This window comes from Netta rufina, assembly GCF_964035555.1.
Source record: "Netta rufina genome assembly, chromosome: 3".
NCBI classification, from domain to species: domain Eukaryota; kingdom Metazoa; phylum Chordata; class Aves; order Anseriformes; family Anatidae; genus Netta; species Netta rufina.
Window position 1 is genome coordinate 85,964,873 of NC_140125.1, and position 22,543 is coordinate 85,987,415.

The 22,543-nt window shown below is 43.1% G+C and overlaps 1 protein-coding gene across 1 annotated transcript; it reads right to left on the reverse strand.

Annotated features, from left to right (window-relative positions):
• Positions 1-1,075: 1,075 nt before the first annotated feature.
• On the reverse strand, positions 1,076-20,730 carry IL20RA (interleukin 20 receptor subunit alpha; the record flags this gene model as incomplete). Its single annotated transcript, XM_084285178.1, has 7 exons — positions 20,688-20,730; positions 7,896-8,025; positions 6,322-6,500; positions 5,474-5,649; positions 4,116-4,260; positions 3,482-3,621; positions 1,076-2,020 (listed from the first exon to the last, which is right to left on the reverse strand). The coding sequence occupies exons 2-7, from the start codon at positions 7,967-7,969 to the stop codon at positions 1,076-1,078; spliced, it is 1,659 nt and encodes a 552-aa protein (XP_084141304.1). The 5' UTR covers positions 7,970-8,025; positions 20,688-20,730.
• Between the last annotated feature and the right edge of the window lie 1,813 nt (positions 20,731-22,543).

Sequence of the window (22,543 nt, forward strand, 5' to 3'; positions counted from 1 at the left end):
ACAAAAGTGACAGGCTTTGAAAGGAAAAATGTCACCTCAGTAAGTAACTTCTAGTGTGTCTGGTAACCTTACTATCCAAGTAAATATTACAGAACACAGAGAAAAAGTGAACTTGTATGGAAAGTCCTGGTCTGGACATCAGATAGGAAAAGAAAGCACGCAGGGACACTTTCTGGGTCTGCCATGGGCAGTGGGATGTCTGACAAAGCAGCGGTGTGTCTAGGGCAGGCTTCTCCATCTGAGTTAGTCATGCTAACCTGCCATTAAAGTCATTACAGAGGAACAGACACTTGCAGGACATGAAGTCATTTCACTGTGAAACAGCTGCTCTACTGCTGGTGGCTGAGGCTGAGCGAGACACAGTCCATCCACTAAGAGTAGAGGTGTATCAGTAAATCCCTCTGTGCCAACTTTTTCCCTGGTTTAGAATATGACTAGTCTCTCTTCTTCCCTACGTTTGTTGAACTGGTAGGTATACCTGTTAAAAGAAATTTTGCTGGATGTGTATTTGTGTAGCAGTATGGAAGGGACCATGCACCTCAGAGAAGTTTGTCATGAAAAACAAATTAGAACCTCTTCATTAAATAGAATATTCATAAAACAAAACAAAACATATACTGGAATGCCCTTTTCTTCCACAGAAGTCAGCTCCAACCATTAAAAGTAGTAGGAGTGAGACCTAGAAAAAAATGTGTCAAGATACACGAAATAACCCGACAAAATGTCATATTGCTGCTTTTTATTGCTAAAAATAACTGCTTTCAAACTAAAATAGTTTGAAACTACAGAACTACAATGTGAAAATTCTAACAGCCCACTCTCTGTAAAAAGATAATTCTTTGAAAAAATACAATAATCTCATAACCATTGTATTTTACCTGAGAGGTCTATGATGAGAGTTGAAATTGTTTACATTGGGTCTGGAAATTGTTATAAATATCATGAATAATTTGGTCAACCGTGACAGTTCTGAAAACTTCAATACATTATGCTGTGTTTGCACCACTGAGTCCATCATTCTCTTTGGCAAAGTAAAGAGTACTTTGCATTTTATAGTATTTTAGAAAATTACTGTTCAGTCCTCCATTTCTACATGCAGCCCCCATAGTTCCTTGAATTGCAGGAGATACATTTCTTGATCCTCTGATGATTCTTCAGACAACTGTTTCTCATACAGTCTGGACAAAATTCCCTCTTTGTCAGGATCATTACACTTAACCAGTCCTTCACACAGCTGATTTTCAACACTGGACAAAGTAGGAATATAGAGTCTTCCAGTATGAGGATCCCAATCCACTAATATGGTCTGTTCACTCTCTTTCTCTGTGAGGCTCTGTGCTATTTTTTCCAGCTGAGGATAGGACGTCTGCCCAGATTTTCCAGTATCCAAGTCCACCAAATTGATATGGGTCTTACCTGGAATTTCATCCACTGCATCAACCCTCTTCAGTTTAGGTTCCTCTAATTCCTGTCCCAAACAAGGGTCTGTTGACCTCACGTCTAGTTGGGGGCAATATGCCTGTCCTGTTTTGATGTTAACCAAGTCCCCCAGAGCAATTTGTGGCTCACTGAGAAGCCCTCTTAGGGCAGAAGTCTTCTCTTTCAAACCAAGTTCTTCCAGTTCCTGACCAGAACTGAAGTCTTCAGCCCTTACATCAAGTTCATACTCTACAGTCCTTGCATTTTTCTGGCTCAGAGTATTCTTTGTTCCAGGCTGGCCATAAAATGGCCAGTTCCCAGTTTTGTCCCTCTCTGCTAAAATATCTTCTTCTTGCAAAATCTCTTCATGAGAAATATCAAGCAAGTATTTTGTTTCCAGCACTTCTTTTGGAGGAGGCAAATCCTTCCTTTCGGTGCCATTGTAAACAGTGTAATAACGGGGACTTTTCCTTTCTGGTATCTCAGCATTGGGTTCCTGAGATGGCTTGTACTCATCCACATTAACAGTGATAAGGTTGACCACTATCTTTTCACATGGTATGAAAACCTTTTCCTTGCATTTATCAGTGTAGTGCCATACCTGGAAAGGAAAAAAATATTTTGGTTTAAGTGTAATAAAAATACCACCTTGCTTCTTCTTCTACTATAATATATTTTTAAAAGAAAAGGCTGTATTAGACTTTATTAGAGTGAGTAATGCAATGTAGGGAAGAACGAAGTTCATCATGTATGCCTCCAAGAGTGTTAATACACCTCACTTTTTTTTTATTCCACCAGAAGTAAAAATGTATGATGAGCAGCTCTAATTTCCCTTTTCTCATCTTCTCCTTGTCAAAATAATGGTTAGAACAATTCTGTCAAATTCTGCTTCTGTTCCCACCAGTACAAACTCAAGTGACTTTGGAGGGAACATCGGAGTTGGCCATGGGTCACAGACTACAGAAATCTATTCCGCCCTTTTTAACCAGTGAAGAGGAAGTGCAGTGAAAACCACATCCCACAAGCGTAGTCAGCTACCATGTTAAGGTATAACTTACAGAGAATTAAATAATATCAGGTTTCCTTTCAGAGAAGGAAAATAGAGTAACGTTGAAGTGCAGTGTATGGAGCCTGCATTGTGCATTGTCATAAGCTGGACTTGTGACTGCAATAAATCGTCTAGATAAACAAATAAACAATCTTTCTGAAATGAGTAATACTTGTAGCTGAAAAGAAGTACTGCAGGAGCAGTCACTAAGAGAAAATTCAATATAAAAACAACCAGAAGCTGCATTTCAGGGTTTTCAAACTTGAATGGAAGACTAAGGCCACTAATGTATGTAGCAAGAAGTCTGACAACTCCCCAGGTCAGAAGTGCTGGACTAAAACCAAACTGCTTATTCCACCTCTCCTTGACCACAAGGGATGGCCGGGTGGAACAGTCTGTAGGTTGGGAAAAGCAGAGACCATCGCTAAAATAGCTGATCTATATTCATCTGTTACCTCAGCGTGAACTGAATTCAGAGGTACAGAAATAAAATTGAAGCTTTCAAGGTGGACATAAAAAAGTTCATTGGACATTAAAACAACAACAACCCCTTCCTGAAGCATTCAGTCCCTCTGTGAGCACTTCTACTACCACCTCTGCACTAGATTTCTTCAGAAAGATCAGCATGTTGAAACCACCTCCCTTATAGCTCCCATCCCACCATGTCATGCAGACCGGATTAGCATCGGTGTTCATTCATTGCTGTAACTGCATGCTTGTGCTTGAGCAACTTGTTTAGAGATAGCTGTGAGAAAGCTCTGCTCATGGGATGCAAACGTAGTATTTTGTAGGCATAATGTGTTACTTCCAAAAATTATCGAACTTTGCAGAATGGCTGCTAACTGGTGTTATTTCTGTGTTTTTATAGCATTTAGTAAAACTCTCATGTGATGTTCTTTCTTGATCTGAGCGGCAACCAGAGCTTTTTGTATGTGGATAGCCATGGCTTCCCCTTGGAAAATGCATTTCTCTTGCCAAATTTGGCAACATCCTCCGGCAACAAAGAATACTTACCAGGTTTGTTGGATGTTTCTGTTTGCTGACATGAATATACCTGTGCACACAATAGCATGTCATTGAAATAAGAAGGACAGCTAGCATGACAGGCAGAAGATATCCAAATATGACTGTTATAATCTCATCTGCTGTTTTATCTGTTAACAAAACAAACATTTTTATTGCACGGAGTAACTTTTTAACGTATTCAACTAGAAGTATAAAAATTTTCCATATTGCTTTTTGGATATAGGATGTAAATGTTTTAAAGCAGGAATTTGCAGGAAATTACCTTTTTAAAATTTTTATCTAAATTATAAATTAAATTATAAAAAGAAGTAATAATCCCCCCTAGTTCTCCTGTTGCTAACTTCTGCCCCCTCAGACCATCCCAGCTATTTCGTTCTCATTCAAGGAGAAAAATGATCTCCATTCACTAAGAATCAAAGAATGCAGATCCTTTCTTGTCTTTCAGTCAGTAGGTCCCAACTTTGTTCTAAAGTCAAAATTGTTTTCATCAGTGCAGAAGAGGGTACAAAGAGGCAGAAACAGTACTAACTTTTCACTCTGAGAATAAATACATCAAAATTTACAGACTCTACCACTATGATTTTTTCTAACTTAATGTTGCAATTTGACAGCTTGCACATACCTTTCAAAGTAGCAATGCAATATTCTTTGGAAAACCCACTGTGTAAAAGTGGCGTGGTGACATGTATCTGTGCACTGACACAGTAAGCTGTTCCAGGCTCTAACCAGGGCACAACCAAGGTGTTGTTGCTGATGGAGAAGAACCACTAGAAGATATTAAAAAATAAAATAAAATAAAATTATTTCCCCTTTAACTCTTCACTTACAGAAAGGTAACGATTTTATATACTGTAAAGTAAAATAATTGCGCTATGTCAAGAACCTTTATTAAAAAAAATAATAAGAAGAAATTTCTATACACCTCTAATTGCTAATCTTAGCATTTTAATATACCATTTAACAGAGAGGAACCTTTATGGTGTAAATATCCTGTCTAGAAACTCAGAGATTTGCCAGATAGAGATTGTGCCTGGAGGACAGGAACACAAATAATGAATATTTTTGTAAGTAATCACTGAGCGCTTCCTCATCTACTGTGTTTATGCTAGAAACCACTCCCTGATACGGAATGTAAATCTGGAGATAAAGAAGAATTCAGACTTTCAAATGTGGTGGCAAAGGGTGAGCTTTGTCTTGATGCCTGGTGAGTACTTTCACTAGACCGCCTGGCTGGGGAGCAGCTCTGCTGAAGGGGGCTGGCACAGGCAGCGAGCTGAACACAAGCCAGCAATGTGCCCTTGCAGCAAAGGAGGTGAACAGCATCCTAGGCAGTGCCAACAGGAGAGGATCCAGTAGGTGAAGGGGTGGGGGAAGGACCTCCTCCACTCAGTGCTCATCAGACCACCCCTAGAGCAGTGTCCAGTTTTGGCTCCCCCTATACAGAAAAATGGACAAACTGGAGTGGGTTTAGTGGAGGGCCACTGAGACGGTTAAGGCTGGAGAACATGCCCTGCAAGGAGAGCTGAGGGACTGCAGCTTCACCACCTGGTGAAGAGAGAGCTTCAGGGGGACCGTGATGACCCACAGAGATTATCAGGACAAAGCCAGGCTCATCACTGTGCTGAATGGTGGGAGGACGAGAGACAAGGGACATAAGCAGAAAAAAAGAGGTTCACACTGGGTAGAAAGAAAAACTTGTCCTCCAAGAGGAGGGCTGAGCAGTGGAACAAGTTATGCAGTCTCCATCTTTGGAGATTTTCACTATGCAGCTGGACAAAGCTCATGTGTGAGCTTATAGCTGATCCTGCTTTGAGCAAAAGTTTGGACTAGAGACTTGCTTGAGCTTCCTTCTCACCTGAATGATACTACAATTCCTGTAATGCTATGAGTTCTATTTCAATTCTTGCTGTTAAAGAACATTTCAGTAAGTACAGTGCACAGATTGAATAGGTGGAGCTCCCCAGCCTTCTCAACGCTTACCCGTTTCTTTGTTTTTTTGTTGAGGACAGACACATTGTATTGCAGGCCAGGATACACTTGAAGCAGAGAGACTGATTCTCCATCAGGACTTCTCTTCCACTTCTCGGGAGCAGTCAGAATGATTGAAATAGATTTCTCAGTGGATGATAAATTTACCATGGGTGGATCAATCTTAGCTGGACAAATAAACATTTAGATGAAATAGTTACATGCAGCAGAGGATTTGACCATGTAGTTTCTTAAAGTGATGACAATAATTTCTTGTAATATTCTGGGGAGTCTAGGTAGAACTTTGAACAATCCATTTATATTGGTAGAAAATTACTTTCCAGATAATGAAGAGAAACTTCACAGAAGGAAGCTGAACACTGACTTGGAATTTTGCCTAGGAATTCCTGTGACTTTGCAGAATATATAACCTTGAAACTCAATTTGCTAAAACAGGCTAAATTACCAGCATGTTGTCAGATTATCTGGCATAGATAAGAGAGATGGTGCTTTAGAGTATGATTACTGCTTGGTTTAATAGGGCCTTTTGAAAATCAGAGTTCTTTATATAGTGGATGTGCCACAGCTTTTGTTTTCCTTGAGTAAAGCTTTACCATTGCATAAAAGAGTATTCAGCGTATATAAGGTGCTTCTAAGTACACAGGTTTAACATACATATATCCAAATTCCAATACAATTATTTCAATTACTGCTGCCAGCAGCATAAATCTCAAACAGCAGCAAAAAAATCTAACCTCACATTAAAATTAAAATACCACATACTATGAGGCACATGCACTCTGAGCACAGAGTACTAGTCAAGGCCATGAACACCTGGATTTGTGATTAACTTTCCTTACTGTCTGTAAGAGGGTTGAATCGTGCCGTCTCCATCCAGTCAGAGCACATCCCATTCAGGAAGGCTTTAACACTCGCGTAGTATTGCTCTTCATAGTCAGCAGTCTCATTGGAGAGGTCACACCACGTTCTGTTGATATTCCTGCATTCTGGCTTCCTAATCCATTTGCCAACGCCATATCTATATTGAAAGAGAAAGAGAAAGGAGCTATGCAAAAGCTATTGCCATATTAGTCACGCAATAATGTAACACAGAAGTGGATCATCCAGATGATAGAAGAGTTTGCCTGTTTTGCAGAAATGTGCAACTTGAAGGAGCTCCCAACTTCAGCTGAGATAAAACACAAGACTTCCATAAGTTGTTAATGAAATATAAATCAGAGTAGGCCCTACCCAAAAGAGGCAATAGGTAACTGAGATGTTATTGGTACTAATTTAAGTCCAGATTTGCTTGCAACCATCTCTCAACCTCTGTCTCCACAGCTTTAATTTAAACACTAAACACAGGAGAACCGAGCCAGGATGACTGTATAAAGACAAGAGTTCTGCCAGAATGGCTCTTCCTGGTGTGTGAAGACAGGTGCTCAGGGTATCCCAGATGAGTGGACAGGAGACAAACCTCTCCTTTCCTACTGAGGGGGACTATGTCTCTCCTCTGTTAGCATGAGATCTGGGCAAAAGAGGTTGTGGTCTCTGACTGCAGGAGGAACTTCTTGCTTTGTTTAAGTAACCAATACAAGTTACAGGAAACTTCTGGAGATCTACATTTCTTTTGGTGTCATGAAAGAACTACTAGACCAAGGGAAGGTTATATAGCAGAGGATAAGCCTGGGAGCATTACATCGCCCATGACATCAGTGCTACACCTATTTATAAGCTAAACTTCCAGTACTGTCCTCAAAATGACCTAGTGTTCTCTTGATGGGAATGAAGGAAATGGATTCTGGTCTTCACTCAAATTCCTTGATATCCTACAAAGGGGTGAGGCTTGATTCTGATCACGTTACTTGGTTTTCTACGATACTTGATAACTTCAGTGGTTGGGCTCCTAAACCGGTGAGGTATGTGACATCAAAAGAATCCTGTTGGTGATGAGTTTGTTAGAAAAGACCAAAGAAATACTGGCTGCTCAAAATATTATATTAAATACCACATCCCCAGATCCATTCAGATGTGTACAGAAGGCCACTGTGATGTCAATCCACAGCACAGTCTCAAGAATCACAGAATCACAGAGTGGTTCAGGCTGGAAGGGACCTTAAAGCCCATCCAGTTCCAATCCCCCTGCCATGGGCAGGGACACCTCCCACCAGACCAGGTTGCCCAAAGCCCCATCCAGCCTGGCCTTGAACACCTCCAGGGATGGGGCCTCCACAGCTTCTCTTATATATATATTTAAACTGGATCTGAAGAAGCATTACCACAAGTAAAAGCTAAAAACTATATTGTTTAAATCTAAGCCATATTTTAGTTCTCTCTTGTGTTTGGCAGCCCTAGCTCACACACACACACATATATATATTTAATTTAAAATGCTTTAAAAAAAGGCAGTGAAGGATGAAATAAGCCAACTTACACTGAATATTTCACCTTGTAGAGTACTCCCTCTCCTGTACCTTCTGGTGCTGACCAGTGAAGGACATTCTTCATGTTTATAGATTCAAAATGGACATTCCTGGGGTTGGGCAAAGAACAATACAACTCTCCTGAGAAAGAAAACAAGAAAGGAACAACATACACTAAGCATCTGCAAGTACATATGCTTCCAAGTTAACCAAACAGATACTTATTTTTAAGTAAGCCATAAAATGCTATATATTGCCTTTATTCTCTATAAAGTCAAAAACTGAGCACCTGTTGGTATGTCACTCATCTAAATTACCATTCTTTGCACCAGCTTTTGAAATAAATAAGCAACACAAGCAAGTCCAGGGGCTCCTAAGAACCCATTTTCCTCTGTTCCTAATACACACTTTTAAAATCATCAATTTAATGGAGATGCTCACATTGCTAAACTGCTGGCAAAACAGTGACCTTGGGCCCAGGAGCAGAATCCCAAGCTGCAAGCTGCGAGCCCCAGCACCTCCCCAGCACCTCCCAGCAGCCCTGAGATGAGCCCTGGAGCTGGAGGTGCTGGGAAGGTGCTTCTTGAAAGTGGCCACGAGAGCATAATGGGGAAGAGAAAAAGTGAATCTGTGGTCTTTCAGGACTTTTCAGAACCCTCTTCCCCCTGCAATGCAATTCTAGTTCTTAAGATAATAAAACGTGACAAAGAAAGGAGGAAATACAGCATATTAACATGAACAGCGGGAACCTATCTGAATGAATAGTCCTTGACCTTTGTTGCTTCCTCAAGCAGACCTTAATTTTTTTTAAGTATATTTCACTATTAATGTGTTTGTCCTCCTGTATGAATTGTGTACAACACACTAAATGTAACACATAGTTGCTTTTGTAAGTAAAAATCACCATCATTTTCCTGAATACCTGTCTGACTTCTAGCTGTCTTTGAAGCAAACAGTAAAAGCTTTTATCTTCAATACATTTATTAAAACAATCTCCTTGTTATTTTGTAGGGGCCAATTATTTTAAACAGTCATGGTGCAAACTATGGGTTTTCCAAGCCTCTACTTGTATATTAACGTTCAAAACAAATGCCAGTATATGCTTAAATCTGTATCTTCAGATCATAAAGCTGTTACTGGGAGGGTATTTCTAATGATGCTCTCTTTTATCCCCAGCACTTAGCTAGGTGACATTCAAATTTCTATTTTTATTTTTATTTTTTGGAGAACAAGTCTTGTCAGGTACAGTCCTCAAGGCAAGCGTACAGTATGCAGGAAGTCCCCTTTCCTTGAACACTCAGACACAGAAATGCCACTTAACAGTAATCTAGCAGGGGCTCAAATTACAGGCTTGGTTACAATGAAATCCCAAAGTTTGAGGATGCCAAGGGTAAGAAAGAAGCAGAGAGAGACTGACAGGAATACTTCTGCATCTGTTTTACTCTCACATTTGCTTCCAAGTGGGAGATAAAGAACCTGGGAAATAAAAAGTTTTACTTTCCACCAATATAAATGTCCTCTATGTGCCTCCTGCTTAGGTGAAACTAATCCAAATGGAAACATGAAGCTGCCCAAGAGAGCTACGAAAGCATCCAGAAGTTGGCAACATTTGTTCAGAGAAACAGAGAAGAACTTAAAACATTGATGTGCAAGCTACTAACCAAAGCCAGCAATGTATGGACTGTGAGAAATCACTGAGGTATCAATTTTCATTATTTGCACCACATCCCTGCACTAAAGTGTATGAGAGTGCAGGGAAGCCATCAATTGCATAATCAGCAACCACGAACAAGAGAGAAAAAAAATCAGAAGTCAAACAGTCCTGCCCAAGCCCTGAAGAAGGCAATCAGGGAATCTGTCCAGAGAGGGCAGGAGGAACTGAGAAACAAATGAACTTTCTGTTGCAATTCCCAAAAAGAAGGAAATACACCACAGATTTTTTCTTAGGTTGTGGGAAATCAAAGCCATAAAAGGTTTCTCATTAAAAAAGAAAAAGAGGAAAAATAAATAAATAAATAAATAAATGAGAAAGTTAAGAAAAAGATAGAGAACAAAGTACTTAGTGAAAGGTCTGACCACTCCTGCTACTTTAATCTGTTACACTAAAATATTTTTGAACTAGTAACACGTAAAGGTGTTTTTTAATTGACTTTTTTTTTTTTTAATTTCCCTCCGCCCAGTGTGGTTTCTGATGTGGTAAATGAAGTTTCAAAACAGAAACACTGACTGCAGTGCATGAGCCAATCTCAGACAACAGAACCCACAGGCTGTATCTTTACAAGATCTAAAGCATTACAACATTGCAAGCATGCTCCGATTTGCCCCGAGTTCAGTGTGATCTGGAAGGCAGAGGGACTGGGACCGTTAACTTTCCATCAGCTGCAAAAGCAGAGATTTGCTTTCTATTTCTGGTCTTTTCCTTTCCTCAATTCTGCATCTGTAAAACATGAATAAAACTGCCACACTCTACAATTTCTACGAGAAGAGTGAAGAATAAACTCCTTCATGTCTCCTTGATGCACAGTAGTATCTGGAGAAACGTGAAAAATAGAACGTAGATATAGCTAGTGCGTCCCGAGGTTATCAGTTAGTAAAGAACGCAAGTATGTGTATCGGCTGCTTATTTTGGTATCTTGTCTTTAAATGCAATATAACTAATCATATTCCAATTTTCTTTCCATTAACTACGATTAATGGCATGGATGTCACATGGAGTATTTTCCGTCTACACCGGCCTACATGAGAGCAGAAATCAGTCATGCAATTCATTTTGGTAGGTTTAGTGTGTCTCATAGATAGTCTGCACTGGTTGTCATCACTTTCCAGTATAATGAAGTAATTTCCTTTATTTATTTCATGTGTGTAAAAAACCCAGAGCCATTATTACTCTCTTTGGAAATGCTGTAAATCAAACCTTGAGTAATATTGTTCTTTATGTCTTCATGACTGCACACCTGGACTGGAAAGACAGTAATAAAATAGGCTTGTAAACTTCACCACCACAATGAAGAGCCAAGTCCTGATCTTAGAGTAAGCTATTGCGAGACTCTTCAAAATAGATGTGACTTAGCCTGAAAACACCTTCACATGTGAGCAAAAAAATCCACTGACGTCAGTGAGGTTATTCACATGAGTAAAAGTCTTGATGGCAGGTGCCTCATCTCTTTGTAAAAGCGCCTCTGTTGGGTTGAAAAATGTGGTCAGTTTTAATCACACAGAGTACTCAGTCAGCCACCTCACTCAAGTTGGTACTGTTCAAACCTTGGGGCTGGCTATTGCCACATCGATCTATCTATACACATATGCATATACGTGCACACACACCTATGCAAGTATATTGCATGTGTATGTGCATTATTACTACTGTCTGCTCAGTGCACCTGCTTTTTATCTGCAAGGAGGCAGGGCTGCCTAATTCGGTGATAAATGGCTGTGTTTAATGTCAACGTTGCAGGACAAATACAGCTGCAACTACCCGAGCTCTCTCGCTGTAAACACATTTGTTAACTCGTCTCTTGAATTAGACAACCCAGCAGCTGCAAAGCATAAAAATATATAAATTAAAAAAAAAAAGAAAAAAGATTATTTTCTGTACACTAGCTGAAGTTATGGGGTGGGGAGAAGACAGATACCCACTGAAAGCTGAGGTGTAGCCACCGAAATTTGTCCGGTGTAAGTACCAGTGTTGACTGTGCTGCTCTCCAGCCAAGAGAGCAATACAATATTACAACATGCAATACCTATTGTATTTCACTCTCTCATGGCTACAAGGATTGCCGTCCCACCAAATTTTATAGCAAAATAAAATGTCATAGGAAGTCACAGAGTTTCTCTAGACAACTGTAAGATGTAGGACGTAATTTATGACAGTGAGTGATGTGGAAAGCATTAGGGCAGAAAGGAAAGTCTTACTTCAACACAGCTTTTCCTAATAGCTACAGCAGTCAAAACTGAGGACTCCTCCCTTACCAATTACTTCTGTTTAAATGAGGAACTCCTTTTTTGACAATGACAGAAAAGACTTTGGCTTCAATTGCTATAGTATTTTCTTATGCGAAAGTGTTCCTGGGGAGCACCCTTAAAGGAAGCAGCTCCTTTGCGCAAGGAGCTGAATTTAGGGGCAACACAGCAGGCACTCTGCTCCTCACAATTTGCAGCTGGGAGTGAACTTTTGAAAATGCCAAGCCCCACAGCCACCTCTTTCCACCTTTTTCCTCTACAGAACCACCAGTGAAACATGAAGCAACTTCGGAGCAATTTAGCACACCAGTGATTCACTTCTATGTTGTGACCAACTGCCCTGTTCAGCTTTGGACAACTTCCACCAAATTCGTGTGAAATCTTGCTTGTTCCTTCTGTGCTGCTGCTCTTTGTTTCTTATGAATTCTTAACTCCCTTTGCTTCCTCCAGATCATCTGCTTAAATGATGATGTTTACAATGAAAAATATTCCCTCAAACACATGCGTAAGGATATCATAAAAATAGTCATACTCAATCAGATCAAATGTCCGTTTAGCATAACATTTGGTAGCATTTCCTAGCAGAGGGTTGGGATTGTCTTTTCTGGTACATCTACAGTCTGAAGCAAGCTGGCACTGGCCATGCAGGAATGCAAGGGAGTGCATGAATGGTAAACAGGGGAACTGAGCCAAAACTGGAGATCAGAAGTTACAGAGAGGAAGGGAAACCCCACTAAGCCAGGAATACACGTTAGCAAATGTCATTACCTGGTATTAGTCATCTTTGTAACAATTTAAGCAAATGAGTTAACTTTTTTTTTTTTTTTTTTTTTTTTTTTTTTTTTTTTAATGAATTGAGCTTGAAAGTTTTCCTCTGTGCTGATTCTTCTGCACTCCTCTATGGAATTTAATGGACTGGTTAGTGAGGAGGAACGGGAGGAGGAAGACGGGCAGGCAGAAGTCATGGCAGCTTCCCTGCCTTTCCTCCCAGCTGGAGCTCTAGGACCACCCTGTACAAAGTCGGGCTAGTGAAACCCTTTTACTTCAGCAGTGCTGGTGGGAATGGGGGGAGGAGCACGGAGGTGATTTCCTGTTGTAGTCAGAACAATGCTCAAGAGGTAACCACAAAGCAAACTCTTGCCCTCCCAGAATAGGAGCCAGTCACTCCCATCACAGCCTCTTCATAGGGGACATGGTGGAAAGGGGAGAGCGTGATGGGGACAGAAATAGGGTCATGAGACTAAATGAAAATGAGGTGGTGGAGGAGGCAGGAAAGCAGATGTCATGAGAGAAGACGTGGGAAAACAAGAGTGACAAGGCTTGGACACGTGGGGTTTGTTTTTGAAGAAAACAGGCAGGCTGCCATTGGAAACAGGTGAACCTGGGGAGGTCATTTGGGGAGGGCTGTGGCAGCTGACACCTATTCCTTTCTGCTAACTTGTATGACAGAAATTAAATAAACTGAATTTTCTTCCCACTGCATTGAAGGTTTGCAAGCACAAGAGTAGAGCTTGTACAACCTAACCATGCCGTACTGCAAAAACACGCTCTTGATCCACTCTGATAGGAGAAAATGTTTGTGGGTATGTTTCCTACTAATTTTAAGAGATCAACATTGGCCTGAAACAACTTGAGGAAAAATCAGGGTGGGCTCATCTAAAATTACTCTCAAGTTGGTCAAGATTCGTAGAGTCACCATCCATCAGAGGTGTGGGTTTTTTTCTTAATTAAAAAAAAAAAAAAAAGAAAAATATTTGAGTAATATTTTGTTAGTTAGCAATGCAAAAGCTTTTTTTTTTTATTATTTTTTTTTTCCAAAAAGTAATAAATTCATTTTAAAAGCCTGTTGTTGATTAAATTGACTACAACTCAGTAGCCAAGAATATGAGTGCTTAATTAGAATATTTCTGATATCTTTTTTTTTTTTTTTTAAATGCTCTGGGGTTAAGTAAACTTTCTTTTTGAAAAGAAATATTTTAAAAATGATGCTGTGTGAGAGTTATCAGGTGAATTCTGACACAGCATGTTGTGGACCAATCCTAATCTATCCTTACATAACCTATCTATTTTTTACATAAACCCAGCAAAAGTTGTTTTTAACTTCATCACTTAGTGCTGGCTAATATCTATGAGGCAATGACAGTTCAATTAGTACTGATAACATTTTATTTATTGCCTAAAGGGTGTTGCTCCTCGCTCTCTGACCTACTAACAGCTTGTCTAGACAAGGGATTTTGTTTTTCTTGGAAACTGAATTAGTTTAATAAGTGAAATGCCGTCTTCTGAATCCACGTTTTCCCTTGGGCAAGAGACAAAGTGTGGTGTCAGTGGAAGAGCCTTCCCTTCTGAGGGAAGGCCAGACCTACAAGATGCATATGGAGCACCTTCTTCTGCATCAGAGGTCTGAAGGCTAGGGCTAGCACACCTTGCAAGCTTGCAGTGCCTCATCTTTCACAGGGGAGGTCCTACGACCACCCGGGGCAGAGAGGTAACCAGCTACCTGTTCCCAATCCCCAGCCAGTGCTCACAAATGGCAAGAGGATATTTCAAGAGGGGGCAATGCAGGAGGAGGGGGATGCTCAGTGCCTCGCAGAGGTGGCAGCCCCGTAGTTGGGGGCACAGCATGGTGCTGGGTGCCTGTGGAGGAGTCCCACAGCTGCGTGGGCATCTCCCTCTGCTGCCCAGGGCGGTGCATCACGCCAAACCCTGCCAAACCACAGACCTGCAGGCCGCGGGATGCCTCCTCCGCTCACCCTTGGGAAATCTGGCTGGGATGAAGGCAGCCTCTGCCCCACCGGCTCCATATCCAGCCTGGGAGGACAGGGAATGCTGGAAAGTCCCCTCCGAAAAGCCTCGGCTGGAAGCTCTGATCTTGATCTTCTGCATGGTACCAGGGCTTGGCCAGGAATACGCCAGCGGGCATGAGGTGGCCTGCCAAGGATCTCTGCTACTCCATGTACTCAACAGCATTATTTTTCCCTTCTGGTGCCCCACATTCATGCTTCTTTCACAGATAATCTGGGACATGAAGTGCCTTTGGGAAGCAGCTGCCTGTAGAGAGCTCACGAGAAACGAAGGTTTCCTGGAGCACCCACCCATTTCTGTTAATCTCCCCAGAGGTATGGTCTGCTGTGTTTTGAGGCACCGTATGACTGTATGTTCAGAGTGCTCCCACAGAAAGTTCAGATGTGAACAAGTAACAGATATAGTATTATTTTTAGTATCTTTCCTGGACATAACAAGTGTTTTTTTGTTAAAACCGCCAGTCATGATTTTTAGACTCATTTACCCCGCCTGTAGGTTTGAAGTGATTTTGCTGTACAGAGGAAGTCATTCAGCGTAATCACCTACCTCCTTTATAAGGTACAAAAGACTGCCTCAAAAATGCTAGTAAAGGTGGCGTTTTCTTCCTGAAGTTCACCAAAACAGTATACACATTTTGATGCACACAGCAGAAGCCTGACTGTGGACTATGCCGATGGAGAAGGCAGCCCAGTCATGTTGGTACTGCTACAACTTGATGTACATTTGAGGAGTTGTGAAGCTCCACGTCTGTCTGTCTGTCTGTCTGGTACCTTCTGATAAAGTGAAAAAACTCTGTCAGCAATTACACGTGTCTCAACCTTCTCCGAGCAGTTTTTAGTGTTTCTGAGCCACATCCTGTACATTACTATTTCAACTACAGTATGCCCTAAAGCAGGTATACTGACGTACTTTCAGAATAGACAAGGAGAGCCAAGAGCAGTTGTGTACAAACCACACACAATAATAAATATTAGCCTCATTGCTCCCTCCAGCCTTTAAGAAACTACCATGAAATAAATTAACCCCTTTCACCTCAAAGCTGTAATACCAACCTGGGTGTGCTTATGTGTATAAAGTGTGATTGTGCTCAAATACATAAATCTTCATAACCTGTTTTCCCCTCCTAAAACAACATTTTTCTCATAATATTTTTTGGATTCATTTCTGTTCTCATCACAGAAAAGGGAGTGGAAAATGGGAGGCTGAAAAACAGCTAAGCTGTCAGGTGAGTTTTAACTGAAGGTGCTGGGGAATAAAGAGGGAAAGAAGGGACTACAGCCTTTCTCGTGACCCTTCATTCACCTTAGAATACTCTTCAGGTAGCCAGGCAGGCAGGAAAAGAATATATAAATACATTCCTCTTCAGTCACCTATTTTCCATGAGAAGGAGGCATAGTTTATTTAATCTCTTCATATGTAAACCATCCCGTACCTCCAGTCCTACATCTCACTGTCACTTCTTTCTGCCTTATCTAGTTTTATTGTACTTTTTTTTTTTTTGAGATAATAAAAACAGCAGTAGATAGAAACTCCGTAAGTTACTAATACAGAAAGTGTAAAGCAGAAACAGATCTGTACATCATTTAAACTTGGCTTTCTAATAAAACTTCGTTTTTATCTACTGATATCTACTGATGACTTCCAAAATTCAGGCTTTTACAAACCTCAGCTTCTTAAAAGAAGCTCTTGTATGGGTTGTAAAGGATGATTATTCTCCCTCCTAGCTATTAATCATGCAGTTGTAATCAACACCAATTCTTTGAGAGAAATCAATCAGTAGAAGTGTACAAGCCACAACTATAAAAACAAACATAAACTGAACCACACGTACATAGATGACTTGAGTAATACTAACCACTTGCTTGTCTTGGAATTAAAAATATAAAAGCCACTGGAGAATAACAGTGAAAGAAGGGTAAGGTTACCAGCTGGAGTAGCGAATCTGAACATTAGCACTGGGAACCTCAAAACATATGTAAGTTTTGGACTTCAATCCCAATTTCCCAACAGTGTTTGAAGTTTCTCTACAGAATGAATTAGCTACTCTTGCTGTTTCCATTCCTGATTAAAATGTAATGAGAATTTGTCAAGTTGTGGAAATTGTAAGCCAAGCCAACAAGCAGGGCACGGATCACAGCATTATCTGACATGAGACAGTAAATTAGAGATGAGACAATAAGGATGAGTCTTTTGATTGTATGAACATAACACTCCTTCATATACTGTAGTTCACCTCACACCAATATCCCTTTTTATTTCTACATTACATTTGTTCTTCTCTCCTTCACACTGCAGAGAGCCAGAAAATACCACATAGAACAAAAAAACTAGCTCAGCCCTCCCATGTACTTCCAATACAGAGGCTTCGCAGCACACAGACATCACAGAGTATACCCACGGTGCAATTAGCCTATTTACAGCATGCACGCTGCTTGCCTCATATATGAAATGATCTATCTGACACTTCAGTGTGCTATTTAATACCTCAGCTAATACTTACTGGCTGTGTCTGTGTAACAGATCAGCCTCTTCTCAGATCCAAAACATACCTCGAATCACCTTGTGTCAATACCTAAGCATCTCAGCACCGGTGAACTTTGAGCTAAGCATTTCATTTCTGCCCTTCAAAATCACAGTCTGGTGCACACCTTCTCAACAACTTACAGCGGATAGGTGAGGAGGAAAAGGAGTGGATTATTAGCACTGGAACATTGCCTGCCCTCTGGATGGCTTTAACGTGGCAAAATATAACCTCTGGACATAAACATGATCCCTGATCTCAAGCTCAATGGCTTAACTGCAAGGCCTATACTGTGATCCCATCCTTTTTTTTCTGTATTTTCCAGAATAATTCCTTGATAAAAATGGGATGTTTTGTATGTTTCAGTGCTCTAGTAACTGTGAAAGAAAACATACTGAAATCTGCTTAAAGGGAGGTCTGAAGCTGCTTCTTAAAATATAGATGTATTTATTAGTAAAAATATGATAAAGAGAGACAAGTAAATTAAATCAGGTATGTCAGTGCAGACCAACCAATTTATGCAACTATTAGAAAGCATTAAAATGAGGAAGCTTTCAAGGTCCTATCATAAGAAAAGTAATTTGTATAGCCATGTACCAGCTCAAGAGGTATTTACAGCTATTGTCTACATTAGTGAACAATGCAAGCCAATATGAGCAGATCTCTTACATGAAAAAGTCAACACTGAAAAAAAATCTTGTCTACACTGTACACATTCTAGTTTTTTTTTCTTTCTAATATTGGACTAGCTCTACTTGTTTTAGATGCACTCACGGAGAACACCTTCCAGGTCAGCTTCATCCAGAAGACATCCAATATCAAGACTGCTTCACGATATGGACATAAGCGAAGTAAGTGCAATCACTGAGCTATTTGCTTCAACATTACATGCCTGATCTGAACAAAAATAGTAAACGTGCCTGAAATATATCAAAACACTTCTATTTTTGCAGTACAGTATTCAGGCTCATTTGCCTTTCCCAGAATCTGTATAATGTAGCATCTGTTACTTGCTTTTTCTCTGAACAGATCTACAAGGTACAGACTGGACTCTATGAGTTGGAAATGTAAAGGCTTCTCTAACTAAATAAGAATGTGGTTAGGGAAGCCCCCACTAGGAAGGATTTAAGATGAAGTTTGGTAAATTAAGAGAATAACATTCTATTGCATTCAAAAATTGTGACGCTTCTTCCCTATCCTTGAGCTGCTTACAAAAATCATGAAGCTCTTGTGGTAAGGAAGAACACGCCGCATTTCTAGATACTATGGATTTTCCTTTTTTTTTTTTTTTTCATTTGCTTTTCCATTTTGCATTTTCCATCCCTTTTCGTTTGTTCTAGAGTACAGATTTTTAGCAGCAAATGAAACACCAATGTATAAAAATCCCACTGATGTGCAGTGACAAGTGAAATTTTTGTCCTGTGCAAAACCAGGTAACACTAAGGCAGCATGTGTTAAGTGGGCACACATCACTGGACAGCAGTACCTTAGCTCTTCATGCTTTCAGGGACCTTTGAAACAGCAAATGTAATCCAGTAAGAGTAGGATTGTACCCACACATACACCACAGGGAAAAGAAAAGCCGTTTTGCCTAGTGTTTTGCCATGATCCGTCTGTAAGTTAATGTTTAAAAGCTGCTGCCACGTTATTTGGAGAGGAATTAATTTGGAGACTCCCAATGGACATGCACAGCATGGATGCTGTAAGGTGCAAGAACCCGAGTCTGTGAAGTCCTGCTGTAAAACCGCTCGCCACGGCACTGAGGTGCACTGGTGCCCCTGTGCAATCTGTTCCTATTCTGGCACCGGGTGAAGCCCCCGGGACAGCTGCAGTATTTGCAGGACTGCATCTGCTCACGACTGGCAACCCAGGCTTATTCTGCTGGAAGAAAGAACCCAGAGGACATGGCTCTGCACCTGTAACATCAATTTTGAGGAAGAGCAGGAGCACTGCTATTACACTGCCCCTCATGTAACGTCTTCTGTTATTAGCACAATACTGACAGGGTGAGTTAAAACAGTTTTTACTTGTTATGCTGAAAAAGAAGAGGTGAAAAAGGAGGCTGTAAGCCTCCAGTGAAAGGCAAAACTCTCCTTTCTGTGCTGATATTGCTGACTGTCAATAAAAACGTGGAAGTACGTCTAGCTAAAACTCAGGACCATGCTGTTTCCCTTCTCCCTTGAAGGAGTGTTAGTGAAAACCAGCTCATCTCCCTTGACATTTTTCTAAACCTTCTCTGGAAGCAGTCTGTGCTAATAAATAAATATATATATTAAAATATAAATAAACGAAAGGGCTACTGAAAGCCAGTTATAGAAATTTTCCAAACCACTTGCACTGGCGATCAGTGGACTTCGATGAAGTGAATGTGATGTGGGCAGCTGCCTGAAAGGGAGCCAGCCCCGTGAAGGGAGAGCTCGGAGTGCCCATCTCTGAAAGCCACTGGTGCATGAGAGAAGAGTTGGTCAAATGAGTTAACTGAAACCATCCTTAAGCAGTGCTACTCGAGGATGAAGTGTGCTCCTTACTACACTCCAGCTCTTGCTAGGTCTGGAAGTTTTGCTGTGGGCTTTAATGGGAGAAGACCAGTAGGTTTCTCAGAAGCTGTGCTCATCTCTGCTTTGCGCTGGAGAGACAGAGCATCTTGTGAGATGATCCCAGTGACAGCTGAGGCCCCACCGAGCTCGTGCCCACCCGGCAGCACCCCCAGCCTGCTCCTGCTGGGCTGTCACCAGGGTCGGGTCTGGCCGTGGCTGGCAGCAGGGAGGCAGAGGCGCTCAGCGGTGGCACAGGTGGGCAGGATCTCTGCCAAAAACTCATCCTGCCTGCTGCTGTAACATCTCCCACCTTGCAGGTAGGGCTCCTGCGGCTGGCGTCTGTCAAGCACAGGGGAAGCTAGGAACACGGGAGGTATTTGGGGAATTACCCTGATGCTCGTAACAAGGAGCAGCCCGAGCGCACGCGATCAGATTACAACTGAAAGCAAACTGACATTTTAGAAACATAAAGTGCTCTACAGCCCAATTCCCCCGCAACTGCAGAGAAAAGAAGAAGATGAAGCGGCCTCACAGAAGCACCCAGTCCTCTTCCCCCACTGCGAGCCCTGGGGGGCAGGAGCGGGGCCATAAAACCGGCGCAAAGCGCAAAAAGCGGCGAGAGCGCCCAGCTCAGCGCGGGACCCCGGCCCGGGGCAGCCCGGATCCGTGCCCAGCCGGGGCTGCTGCTGTGCAGGGGGGCACCGGGGAGAGGCTGGGGGCTCGGCACGGCTCGGCACAGCACCGGGATGGGCCAGCTCTCCTGTGTCCAGGGGAAGGAGCCCCCATGCCGTGCTGTGCCGTGCCATGCTATCGCTGTCCCGGGGGAGAACCCGCAGCCCCCATCACACCCCGTTTCACCCCATTTTCACCCCATTTCACCCCATTTTCACCCTATTTCACGCCATCCCACACCGTTTTACCCCATCCCCTACCATCCCATCCCATCCCACCCGTCGGGAGCGGGCACGGCCGCCACCTACCCGTGTGCGCGGCGGTGCGCGGCGGCAGGAGCAGCAGCAGCAGGAGCAGGAGCAGCAGCAGCAGCAGCAGCCGGGCCGCTCCCCGCCGCCGCCGGCGGGCGCCCATGGGGGTCACATCGCCCGCACCGGGGCGCCCGGCGCCGCCGCTCTGCCGGCGGCCGCAGCAGAGCAGGGGCAGGGGCAGGGGCAGGGGCAGAGCAGGGGCAGGATGAGGGCAGGATCAGGGCAGGGGCAGGGCAGGGGCAGGGGCAGGGGCAGGAGCAGCAGCCGGGCGCCGCCGGGCGGGACGCGGAGGGCAGGGGAGGAGCCGCCGGGCGCGGGGGCGCGCAGCTCCGCGGGGGCGCGGTGCTGTTTGGTGCCACGCTGTGCCCTCCGGGGGGCTGGAGCTGGACACAAACTTCCTTGGGACGCTGAGGGTGCTGCCCGAGGAGGCTGCGGAGTGCCCATCCCCGGCGGTATTCAGATACACCCCTCCCGGCCCCCTCCACCTGAGCCCGGTGGGGCTGCGGAGGCGCCTTCCCACCTCGGAGACCCCGGGGTGCCCCGGCAGCGGGAGGGGGCCCTGGGGCAGCTGGAGGTGCCGTGGCACGGCTCCTTGCCCTGCCTTCAGACAGACCCCTGCCAGCTCCCCACCCGCTGCCCTCCCGTGCTTCTGTCCCCTTCCCGCCCGCCCCCAGCCCTGCTTTGTGGTTTCTCCATCCTTTCATCCCGGCCCTTTGCCCCCCTGGCTTTTCTGCATGCAGGGAAGATCTGGCAGGCAGCAGGAAGATCTGCAGGACTTGCGAGCAGCCTTGGAGTCAGCTCTTTCGTGGGGCTGTGACTCCCAGATGCTCCGTACCCAGCCACCTTGACCAGACGGTCAGTGTGAGTAACACTGGCTACTAAAAACAGGGTCTGTGCCTGGAAATGAATGTCTTGCTTTTTCTTGTGGGAACAGCCTTGCTGTTCGTACAGAGCGGAGAGCCAGGCAGTAATCAGACTCATGAGTTTTGAGCATTTCAGGGCCCCGGTGTGGACAAATGTCCGGGGTGCTGGTGCTGATTCGCAGCCAGAGCTGAGAAGAGTATGTTTGCTGGGCAGCTGATTTGCAGAAGAAGATCAGAAACTGAGAAGTACATACGGTAAGTATATGGTGTCTGTTACCACAGTGGAGCTCCTGGTGGACCTCTCCCTCCAGTTGCCATTCCCATGAGGTCTGCACTGGTTTCCAGTCCCAATTATCTGTCTCGGTGGTTCCATGTCACCTCCTGGTGACTCCTGTGGGTCTCTCCATCGTGCCATCTGCGTTAGAAACGAGGTGCTCATTGCCCTTGTCCAGGTACAGGGGCCCTCTCTGTGGGTGCGACATAAGAAAAATGAGGTTTCTCACCTCAGTGCTGGTTCCACAGACAAAACACAGACAGCGTCTCAAAGTTCAAAACCAAAGTCACAAAGCCAGTGACCCTGCTTACTCTTGGACTTAAATGCACATATGGTAGTGATAGCAAATTCAGGTACCAAACGGACAATGCCCTGTTGGTGAATTTTGGTCAAGTATTTCAGAGCACAAGATGAAAGCCCACATTGCTTTTTCTAACTGGAAATTTGTCCACATTCCATTGAAATTTCTTGAATTATTACTGATGAAAGTTGTTGGCATTTAAAGCAGAAGTGGGGGGAGGAGGCCTTCTGGTGTTTTTTCCCTTACCCTTGTTCTTGGAAATGTCCCAGCTGACTTGGCTTAAAGCCTGAGGAAGGCTCCAGCCTGGCTTCTAGCCTGGAAACTTTATCACAAGTGGTTAAAGTTTGTCAATATTACAAAGACTGAAACTAGCCCTTCAGTTTCACTGTCTCTTTTTCTATTTTCTTTGCTTGAA